The 12,025-nt window shown below is 45.7% G+C and overlaps 1 protein-coding gene across 1 annotated transcript in view; it reads right to left on the bottom strand.

Moving 5' to 3' along the window:
* The window catches only part of LOC147697944 (uncharacterized), a 1,308,576-nt gene that overhangs the window by 1,091,142 nt on the left and 205,409 nt on the right, over positions 1-12,025 (bottom strand). Inside the window, exon 4 of the mRNA XM_086936165.1 lies at positions 8,652-8,736. Coding sequence (XP_086792291.1) covers positions 8,652-8,736 — 85 coding nt within the window. The remainder of the gene's footprint in view (positions 1-8,651; positions 8,737-12,025) is intronic.

The raw sequence follows: 12,025 nt of genomic DNA, 5'->3' as shown, positions 1-12,025 counted from the left end.
CACATTGCTAGATCGCAAAAACGTGAAGTCGCATTTGGAACCAAAGATGACATCACTACCAGGAAGTAGCCTGCTCCATGCGTCATTCAGAGCACAGAGCTGGATACAGGAGGAGGCAGAGCACTGAGCTCCAGGAGCCACACCCTGCATACAGGAGTGGAAATCAAACCACAATGTCTCAGGAAGCTGCAGGACCAAGTGAAATAGCCCGCAAGCGCAAAATCAAGTTTAGTGAGAAAGAACTTGAGTTCCTGATTGAAGGAGTGAGCAGGGACCACGACCAACTGTTCGGGAAGCTGTCCCGGTAGGTGCCCGAGGCAACAAAGCGGTGCATCTGGGTTCGTATCAAGGCAAAGGTGAACACGGTGGGAATCACCCACCGGACCATCGATGACTTAAAAAAGAGGTGGTACGACCTCAGAGGCTGTGCCAAGGAGTGAATAGCTGAGAGACTGGGGGAGAGAATGGCTATGGGATAGGGACAATCCACAGTCCCTGAAAACACCCCCATGAAGGACCTAGTGGAGGACACCATACACCCTGAAGCCTGCGTGGGCGTTACCCAACTGGACACCTCCCGCACCACACACCAAAGTCAAGGTAAGAGGCATGCTACTGCGACCCCGTACCCTAACAATGCCTATGCCCCCATTGAAATCCATATTTGAGAGCACAGTATTCTAGTCCCTGCTCCTAACGAACGCCCAAATGTATTATGAAACCTGTAGTGTGTAAAGGTGCCTTGATAGCCAAACACAGCCAGATTAGTAAAGATGCACAGACCCCAAAAGCCAGGGAATGCAGACATTAACCAATAGCAAGACTGCATGCATGTTGCAACATCCCAGGTGCCTTAATTATTCCAGTAATCATGCACTCCTCCATATCATAGGTGCTGCGGATACCGACACGTCCGACAGTGACATCCTCCACATTGCGGAGACACCTAAAGAGACGGAGGGGGAGAGGCAGCCTGCACCTGCACCAACATCCAGGGCCACCGCTACAGCTACAGGCGGAGCAGAACAGCACGTCTCGGCACATAAGGAAGTGGAGCAGACCCCACCCCCACCAAGGAGGCAGACACAAATCGCAGCAAGTGTGCGAGCCCACGCCAGCAGCAAGTCAAGGCAGCAGCGCTCCGTGCCCACCACAGGAGCAATGGAGCAACACACACACACAACGTGGGCCTGGGCTTTGAGGCTCAGATGCTGCGTGTGCACCGCAAACAGGCACAGCACATGGCAGCAATGCAGCTGCAGCACTACAAAACAGCACGCAACATCAGTCTCCTCACAGAGAGTGTGCAGGAACTGACGACGGAGGTGAAGGAGAGCAACCAGCTGATGGTAGCCCAGCAGGACATCACCCGGAGACGCCACAGGCAGCTGCTCACACGGCTGTCAGCCTACACCCGTTCCAATCACCTGATCGGGAACGCCACATCCCAGCTCTCGCGAAGGTCATTGGCCATTCAAATCCAGATGGTCCAATGCTGCGCTGACGTAGCAAGGGCTCTGGAGCAGGTCACCAACGCTGTGGAGCACCAACAGGCAGCAGACCATAGCAATGCAAGGGGGGGAGGATGTTGCCAGCGAAGAGGCATCTAGCCTCAGCAGCTTGTCTGTGCCGGTGCAAACAGACAGGAGGCGCAGTGCCCGGCCCAACACTGCATCCAGACAGAACCAGCCTCACGTGGAGGGTGAGAGGCAACAGGGTGCGCGCAGCAGGAGGCGCTAGTTTCATTACATTTCAGGCTGTGCCGTGGTTAGGCAACCATGCACACCAGCTCAGGTTACATGTTTGTTGCTGATGGAAGCACATTGAGACTGTGTGAAATAAACTCAAGCTTTATTTTGACAACAAATCATACTCATGTCAATCGTTGATGTGGCTTGCATGAGTGCAGTGTTCTGTGAGGGGTATGGATGCACTAGAAATAGTTCTGTGTGATGTGCGCGCGGCACCTGTGACATTTGCAGGTGGCAGGTTGTCCCCCTCCGACTCACTACCAGACACCTCAACAGGTATCCTCCGCTTGGTGGCAATATTGTGAAGCATGGCGCACACGGCCACGATGTGGCAGCAGATCTCAGGCCGGTATTTGAGGGCCCCACCAGTCTTGTGGAGGATGCGGAATCTACTCTTTGACATGCCAAATGTTCGCTCAATCACATTTCTGGTATGTATATGCGCACCATTGTACCTCCGTTCCAGTGGTGTTGCTGGGTTGAGGTATGGGGTGAGGAGGTATTCACAGAGGGCGTAGGCGCTGTCACCTGATGGGAGAAGTAGAAGGGTCAGTGCCTGTTATGCGCGGCAACATGGTCTTAACATACTGTATGTGGGCATGTGTACTTACTTAGGAGATGTCCCTCGTCAAATTCACCCCTGGCCGAGCGGGTGTGTATGCCGCTGTGCTGAAAGATAAACGAATCATGCATGCTCCTGGGGTATTGTGCCACAATGTCTGTAATGATGGTCTTCGCATTGCAGACCACCAGAATGTTGAGGGAGTTATATGACTTGTGGTTCCAGTACATGTATTCGGTCTCTGCGGGTAGACAGATGTGTATGTGGGTGCAGCCAATTACATGGGGGAAATGGGCAGTGTGATAGAAGTCCAGTTTAGTTTGCATTAAGTCCTGTTGGGTTGTTGGGAAGGTGATGTAGTGATGTATCCGGCTCAGCATGGCGTCCAGGAAACTCTGTAGGCAGCGTGAAAGTGTACTCTGGGATACACTCCCTGCAACTGCGACTTTCCCCTGGAAGCTGCCGGAGGCCAGGATGTGCAGGCAGCACAGGACCTGGACATGGGTGGGCATGACATTGATCCTCCGTGTGTGGTGCTGCATCAGGGGGTCAAGGTCTCTTAATCATTGCCCCATTGAGCGTGGATTTGGAGTAGATCCCCACTTCAGTCTGTCCCAGTAGTGTAATCCGCAGCCGGAAGATGCGTTCATGGATCCTGCGTCTGTTCTGGGCTGCAGCCTGGAGCCTCAGCAACCTTGCCACAATGTATAGACCTGCCATTGTGACTTTCCTCATGCTCCTAATGAGTCTCCTTAAGTGTGTTTGATTAAGCCAACACCTGTTTGTTATTTCCAATTTTTTTTTTTTGCCAATTTGACTTCATGGTTACCACCTGGTTTAGCTTCTCCTTAAATTGCGACACGTTTTTTGCGAATTATGGTATTTTCGCTATTTACGATTGCTGATGGATAGCGATTTGTTTGCTAATTTGCTATTTGACTTTGAATTCGCTATTAAATTTGCAGATTATGTGGAGAATCGCTTTTAAAGAATCGCACTGGGGGTTTCTACGGGTTTAGCGATTCTTTGTTTTGCGAATTCGCAAATTGTTGCTTTTCCACTTGATGCATTGCGGAAGTGGAATTTGCAATCGCAATCGCTGTTTCGCAGTGATTGCAATCGCAATTTCGCTTGATGCATCTATGCCTAAGTCTCAACAACACCAAGACCCTGGCTGGTTCTATATGATGTGGAAACTAGAATAATAGAAGGATCCCTCTAAGTAACATGAGAAAGATGTATGTATTTGTAAGCATGTACGAGAGTTCAAAAGCGGTTCTCTTCATATGCGTTTCCTAGGTTCTTTAATACATAAATAAGAGATGGGATGGCCAGATGGACGTCAGACTTATTTGGAGAGTCCATTACAGACGGGTCTCCTACATTCAGCACTGAGTTCAAGGTGTTTAGTGAGGTTTTTGGTGTGTCTATCTTGGTTACCCAGACAGATAAGGAGATTGATATTGTTGTTTTTGTTTTGTAACTAACGGTGGTGCACTGACAACTCATGTGCCAGTGTTCTTATGTGAATATTAAATATCATCGGTGTCAGAGATACCTGCAACTAGAACTGCTTTGCAGTCAAAGCATGAGCCCTTTCGAATCTGCTGACTTCAGTTTGCCAGGAAGGATTGGAACCAGTGAATGGTCATACCAACAAGCTTAGTCCATTTTTTCCAAATACTTGGGCAGCGTGAAGGGGGTTATATCTCCCTCACCGTCAGCTATGAAAATCTTTGATCCTCATATTAGAAATAAAAGAAGGACTGGACAATGGAGAGAAGCACACTAGTATGGGCTTAGTTTAAGGACAGCTTGAACCCAAGTCCAGAGTCTATACGATGGGCAAGTGCTACCCCATTGCCTGTACCATGCATAAATGATGTAAGTCGAGGTGCTAGGGGTGCTCCAGCGCCACCAAAATAACTATGCTGGAGTTCAGAAGATTAAAGAGCAATACAGAGGTCTTTACATTTTACTTTTATTTTGTCATAATTGCTATATATTCAAAGATAGAGGTCAGGATATGTCTTCTCACAAATTGCTGTGTATTCTAATAACATGGGGATTGGTGTTTCCTTTTCTTACTCTGACTGTAAAGTTAGAGGGTGTTGTGAAGTGAACTATCTGACAATCTTGCTGGGGTACAGGGAGTGTGAAAGTAAAGGATGTAGAATGTCAATTTCTTTAAAATATCAAATTTAAATATCTGTTAATAAACTGTACACATCTATGAAAATATATTAGCACATAGAAAAGCACGACAGGAGATTTTTGTAATTTTTAAGTATGATGGAAACAAAATTTTTTATAAAATCAAAAGAAATTAAAACACTTTATAAATATTCACTGAAACCAAATTTCCACACATTATAATTAGATCGTTATATAGTTTATTGGTAAAAATCTATGTCTGTGTAAATTTACTGGCCATTTCAATAGAAAATGTGCTACCAGTGAATGACAATGTGCTACCACACCTTGCTTTAGTAGTACATTAGTGACAATGTGCTCCAAAATGCATCATTGGCAGCATACTACACCCTTACCACTCGCTTGCTGATTATATTTGATACTCTTGTTCTTTTTATGATGCCTGAATTTTTCACAATCCCTATGACATCAATGATGTAACACTGGTGGGAGGACCCCACTCTAAAAATTGTTCCAAGACCACTGCTGCCACGAAGTCTGTCCTTCATTAAGATTTTAATATACAGTGCAGGAAGAATGTGTGTGAATGGACAACATCCAAACAGAACCAGCACAATCCTCATGCTGAATGATGTCGTAAATTTAAAGAATGTTTTACTATATGATTAACTGATATCTATCTAAGTGTACCTGAGAGTAAACGAGTAGCAGTTAGGGAGTGACAACTGGGGGACCTATACAAATATATGTTTTTGGCTTAAGTGTTGATAATTGAAATTATATAAAAGTCTCAAATAAAAGAGAGTGAGAATGAGGATATCTCTGCACACTCACAGCAAAGCCATCATCTGACTGGAGACCAAGAAGTATTAAAAAACAAAAAAAACAAAGCAGCATGTTTTTTTTATCTATGCACCCAGGAACTGTGACAACATCTCTATATCCATACGGACTGCCCAAATGCTCTAATTTAGGTAATAGTTCAATACCCTCCTTTTTAAAGAACACAACATCACAATGCAGTAACAATGCAATAACTATCTATCTCTCATCTAACTCATCTGCATGCTCGCCTTTGTACCTGAAAACTATTCAGCACCCTTTGTTGGCTATGTTTGTGCTATTGAAATACCACACACATACATGCATTAACGAAAGTATGCCATTATTGAAAAATTGACCATGAGACAAGATTCCACTAATTGTGCAATACAAAAATTACAGACATTATTCCAGTCGTAGATAAGACCAATATTAAACAATGGCCACAAGTTTACTATAGGGCATATGGTGGGCCAAATCAATCAATCCTTTTCACAATGTCAATTATAATCCTTGTAAGACATCGGAAAATGACTATGGTCTGACATATTTTTCCCTTATCCTTTTATCCTTTGTCTTTCTTTCTACCTAAACTCCGTTTTATTCTTATTTTTTGAAGATCTATTAGGCATTTGACCTTAGAATGGTGTTAATATGTCTATGTTATGCCACTGATTAGTCTCACCAATAAATTTACTACTTCAGCTCATAGTGTCTATGTTCTAATGATGATGATGTCATGGGATGAGCCAATATGAATTAACAAGTGGTACAATGAGCACACAAAATTAAATTATATTAATTAAATGTTGTCTAATGGCCTCACTGTTAGTTGTCTTCTGTTTCAACTTTGTACAGTGCTTGTATATTGAATACGGTGCTATTTGGAGGATCTCTTGATAAATTAACATGATTGTAAAAGATGTCTGTAGTAAAATTGTTTTGAATTTATGCATGTAGTATCTATATTTTGTAGCCCTAAAGAAGTCCCTGGGAAGAGACAAAACACGTTGAGTACATTGGCAGAATTAGTGGATAATGTATGAATACAGAAGAATATTAATAAAGGATCATGAAGAAAGATTTTAAATAAACTTGAATGGAGTCTGTGCATTACTTATAATGGATTATATATTTATTATGTATAATATTATATAATTATAATGGAAACTGTGTACTGTGAAGTGCTCTGATTTCCTCGTGGATCATTATTTGTTGTCTACTTATCACCTATGCTATCCATATAATACTATATACCTCTTTTGTACTGAATAGCGAATACCAAATGTTTATATACTACATCAACCATCTAATGTTTAATAATTGTATATTGTAAAGCGCTCTGATACCCTCGTGGGTCACGTTCCTGCTATATAAAACTTTATAAATAAAATTACTTGACTTAGGTTATTTGGATTACAATCATTTCGTGTAGGAATAAAAAGTGGGTGATAATCACTTTTGTTTAACTATTTGTCACCTATTTGTGGAAGGGCACTCGGTATCCACTAGCTTGACACAGAGACAAAGCATCTGGCGTAATAAAAAGAATTGGCAATTGCAGAATCAACACCACAAACAATAAGCAACAGCAAGAAAAAGGTTTAGAGGATGGACGAAAAAAGTTATAAGGAAGTGACTACAAAGACCAGGCATTGACAAAGCCAATAGGTCTTGTCAATGCTCGAGCTATTGGCCTTGTCAATGTGAATGGCTTTTAGCTATGTTGTCTAGCAGTACATCCGCTGTTCAACATGGCTGAAAGTTACTGAAAGCCCAGAATCACAGGCTGTTGAGCCGATGCCAAGCCTCTTTGTTCCCCATGTTGAGTTTACTGTCCTGGATAACTAAAAAAACGATCTGACGTGGCTTCCGCTGGCTGCAATATAGCGCTTTTTTTCAGTGGCTTTCAGTCATGCTGAACAGAAGATGCTAGACAACATTTCTAAAATACATTCACATTGACAAGGCCAATAGCTCGGCCACTGCCGAGATCTATTGGCTTTGCCAAATCTTGTTCAGTGTTGATAGGGTCTTGCTGAACAAATGTGGAAGTGATAGTGAGGAACAGTTGAGGAGCTTTCAAGTGAAGTGAGGACATGGTGTAATGGCCAAAGTTGCCAACAGGGAAACTGGAAAACCAGGTTAAAATCTCGGCTCAGCCAGGCAATTTGTAATTCTGGGCAACTCACTTACACTTCCCCCTGCCTACGACAATGAATATGTCTTTGTTTAATGTAAGTGGTGAGCACTTTATGCCCACCAATACCATCGGCTGGTGTTAGCACTATGGCAAGATGAACGGTGGAACAAGTGCTCCAATACCATTGGATTGTGTAAAAAAATAAATAAATAAAAAGCAGCAGCGACCAGGGAGGTAGTGTGCGAACAGGTCAAGCAGGGAAGCAGGAGGAGATGGGGTGATGAGCAAGCATGACAGGGAAAAAAAACGCAGCTTCAGCAACACAAATTAATGTATCATCGTGTAATGTAACTGGTGAACATTTGAAGTGCTCCAATGCCATTGGCTAGTGTTTGATCTATGGCAAGATGGACAACAAAGCCAGCACTCCAATACCGAATCATGCAAAAAAAATAAACAACTGTTGTTTGGTCTTAGCAATTTTGTAAAAAGTGCATTCCTTTATGTACACGTGCATGCATTTTAGTGGTATATGTGTACAAGGGAGACAACCTAAAAACACAGGTACTCCTATGGAGAGCTTAAAAATAAAGAAAAAGATAGCTCCACAAAACAGGAGCGGCGTAAGGAGACATGTACTTGGTCAATGTATTATAGGAGAGCCAAACACAAGAAGAGGACATGACGCCCATATGCCAATACGAATGGCCACGAAGAAAATGAGAACGATACTGAAGTTTACCAATGGTAGGAGATGGGCAGCCTGCAAGGCCACAGACAGAACACAACACTTCTCTTTGAGACAGCACATGCAATGTCTAGCCAAGACCTAAAAAAAGTAAATGATTTTAACCATGAGTAACATACAAAAATGTTAAACCAAGGAAAGTTTTGAAGTATTTTTAAAGATGGCAAATGACAAACGAAAGGCAAAAATATTGAACTGAACTTGAAATAAATGATTTTAATAGATGGAGCCATAAAAGAAAGTTCACATCATTTCTAGTAATACGCTAAATGTATTTCAGGCAACTAGGGAGGAAGTCATACTGTTATTAGTGTGGACAAAACATTTTAATCCATCAACTGAAAATGAAAATAACAATAATGCTTTGAAAAATATTAAAAATTCAAATTGGACTGTGTGAGCTCCACTGTGTAGCGAGTTCCTAAATAAATGATTGGGACCTTTATAACTAAACATTTAAAAAGTGCTTACCAGGGTTTGCTTCTTCTGGATGACGCCTTTGGATGTGGTTCTGGAGGTAGGTACTATTCAAGAATGCTTTGTCACAAAACTGACACTACAAAACAAAAAAAACAAGGGCCAATTACAGCTTATAGTCAAATCTCTACAATATGGCCTGTCTTTCTATTTTATTAATTTAACAGTTGCATGCCGCACTTCTTTGCACAAGATAGTATTATGGCACTTGCCATCAAACTCAAATGGCTATAAGCAACACACAAGATAAACACTGTGACAAGAGACATCATAGTGAAAAATAGTTGTTTGGCAGACCATAAATTAGAATAAGATGTCAAATAAACAAATGAACGAAAGGAGCAAAGTGGCCTACATTTTATGACACTAATTCTGGAGAAAACAGAAACAATTAATTTGAAAGTGCTCCCTGACCATACAAAAATGTATAATTTGTTTGAATGTCCAGAGGAAGGGAGCTGTAAGTGGAAGTTGCACCAGTTGTACAGGTGTAAATTTGGGTAAGTGATATTTACTTTTCGAATTTCAGTAGCAGGGGATTAGGGCTTCTGAGTCTTCTTTTACTGGTGGAAATGGTGAGCAGCTCAGATAAGCAGGTGGGTGTTCTGGTGGTTATTGGCTATTTCGGTGCTCAAACTTGTCCTAAAAGATCCTCCTGCTCATAAGCTGTGCAAATGGCTAGGACCAGGAGTGGTATGGACTTTGGTGCTCCTTGATTGGATCCGTCACTATTACTACTACTACTATGATCAAGTTAATTTATCAGTGCTGCAACATTCTGATAAGAATGACAGACAAGGGGGGACGGAGCTAGCCAGCGTCGATGGCGGACACGTGAGCCTTCGGCTCCTCGCCTTAGCCCCGGAAAAATCCTGCTAATTTATCCTTCGAAGTGTCCAACCTTCCACATTCGGCTCTTCTACACTCACTGAGACCTCGAGGCATCAGTGAGAGGCTTCCTGGCCCTGGCGGGCGGCGTCCTCCGAGTGGATTGAAACGGACATCTTCAGCGACCCGGCGGCGGCGAACTGGGCCTGAAGCCGCGGACTATCCTGAAGGGCGGGCCGAGCGACGTCACCCGACGTGCGGCCGCGGAGACCTGTGGTGACCCGACGGGCCGTGACCAGGCATTTTCTTGACCAGCGCGGGTGCGCCCTCCCCTCCCTGGCTGCCAACCCCCTTCTCGAACATTTGCCCTCAAATGAAGTGGGTCCTTGGCGGCGCAGGAGCTGTGTTTTGAGCAACGTGGTGGTGGCCCCGCGGCAGCGGAGTGATTGCGGGCGCACAGCGGACTCGGTGTGTACCGGTGTACCTACGACCCTCCCCTCCCCTGTGTTGCGGGTCTGGTGCTGGAGCTTCTGTATTGGTTTCGACCAGGGCCGCGTGTAGACTTTGCCGGGGGTGGTGAGCGGCCGATGTTCCCCCCTCACGGGCACCATCTTAGGTACATCACGCCGACAACCCAGGCCTAGACGCCTCAGCGACCAGTGGCATCGGATCGCCGCCGGGAGAGATTCCAACGCTATCCCAGCCCCCCGGAGGGCGTGAGGTGTACAACATTCCTGTATCGACCCATTGCTCGAGACGACCATGGGAAAGAACGACGCCACGCAGGCTAAACTCTCCTTCGATCGGGTCGGCGAAAGGATCGGATGCACCGGCCACGGAACCCGGCGATCACTGAGCTGCGTGACATGCTAGCGGCCATGGAAAAGGGTATACTGAACAGTATTGCGTCCGTTGGCTCTAAAATAGATGCGCTGTCGTACCGAGCGGGTCGACAAGCACGCGGAGCGCCTGGACATGGCGGAACGGCGTCTCACGGAGGCGGAGGAGGCGCAAACTGAATGGGACAAGGACAGGAAACAATTTGGCAGACTCCTCCAGGTAATTCAAGATAAGTCGGAGGATTTGGAGGCGCGTTCGCGCAGATCTAATATCCGCATCACGGGAGTGGCGGAAACCACCCCGACCGGCAAAATGGAACTCTATGTCGAGAAACTGTTGAAGATTTTGCTCGGTGAGGAGGCCTTTTCCCCATGTTTATCGTGGAGCGGGCGCACCGCATGTTGGGCCCACAACCAACGCCAGGCGTGCCCCCTCGCCCCATCATCACGAAGCTTCTCAATTACCGGGATAGGGACACTGCCTTGCGCCTGGCGAGAGACAAAGGCAAGCTACAACACGAGGGCATGGACATCTCCCTTTACCCTGATTTCACGGCTAAGGTCCAGGAGGAACGGAGACAATTTGCGCCTTACAAAAAACAACTGCGTATGCTGGGCCTAGACTACGCAATGCTGTACCCTGCCAAACTCCGCATCAACAAAGTGGGGCACTCCCACTTCTTCACAGATCCTAGAGACCTTCAGAAGTCACTGAAGGAATGGACCCGGGAGCGCAAGGAGGCACAGAAGAACAATGAGGACGACATTGGCTCAGTTTCTCACATGGACGAGCAGGACTAGATGGATTCCAGTGGTGCACGTCGCTCCCCTCAACGTGGAGAGGACACTATTCCTCAACCGGAGGAGCTGAGCCTCCTCCTTGGTGGGCGGTAAGTCTGGGTTGAACTGTGACAGTCAGTCCTGCTGGGTTGTGCAGTGTACGAAACGAAAGGACCCTCGCCTGGGGCAGGCAGTTGGCCCGGACTTATTCAACGACGGTTATTGGGGGGGAGGGCATCGCTGCTTGGGGGTTCGCACGGGCCAGCGTTCAACATTTGGGAGGTCGGTGGGATTGGGGAGCACTTTGGTGTGATTTGCTACGGACACTGAGTTAACAGTGGGGGCAGGCCAGAGAGACGAACTAGATATATGCGGTAGAACAGTAGGAGGTGCTGTTCCTAACAGGCGTGCTCTGCCCCGGTGCCTTTGGCTGTGTGACTCCCTGGGGAGTCGATTTTCAAAACGTACTAAACTTTGCTATTTTTGGGTTGATGGGGGTTGAAATTGGGGCCTGTCTGACCTGGTTGGGGGTGGTCGGCTGTGGGTGGGTTGGGGAGTGGGTGGTTGGGCTGGGGGGGGCCACTGAAGGGGATTCTTGTTTCACTGGTTTTGGGGAGTTCGAAATTGCTTTGAGTGGAATGCTGTGTGGAAATGTACCGGAATTGAAGTGCCAGTTAGCTAAAGCGGCGAAATGTGTATTGCTGCGTTTTGTTCGATATACAGTGCTGCTAGTGGTCGCCCCCGACCTAGGGAACGGCACTACCGCCATCCCTGACGATACGATGGTTAAAATGTCCTTGTTATGTCGAATGTTGCTCTGAATGATGCCACACATACCCCTCACACACTGAAAATGATGACCTGGAACGTGCGGGGCCTGAATGATTACCTACACCGACATCATGTTGACCTGGCCCTCCT

Source organism: Lissotriton vulgaris, chromosome 8 (genome assembly GCF_964263255.1).
Source record: "Lissotriton vulgaris chromosome 8, aLisVul1.2, whole genome shotgun sequence".
Taxonomy (NCBI): Eukaryota; Metazoa; Chordata; class Amphibia; order Caudata; family Salamandridae; genus Lissotriton; species Lissotriton vulgaris.
The sequence above is the reverse complement of the archived record's forward strand: the minus strand, read 5'-3'. Positions and strand labels throughout refer to the sequence as shown.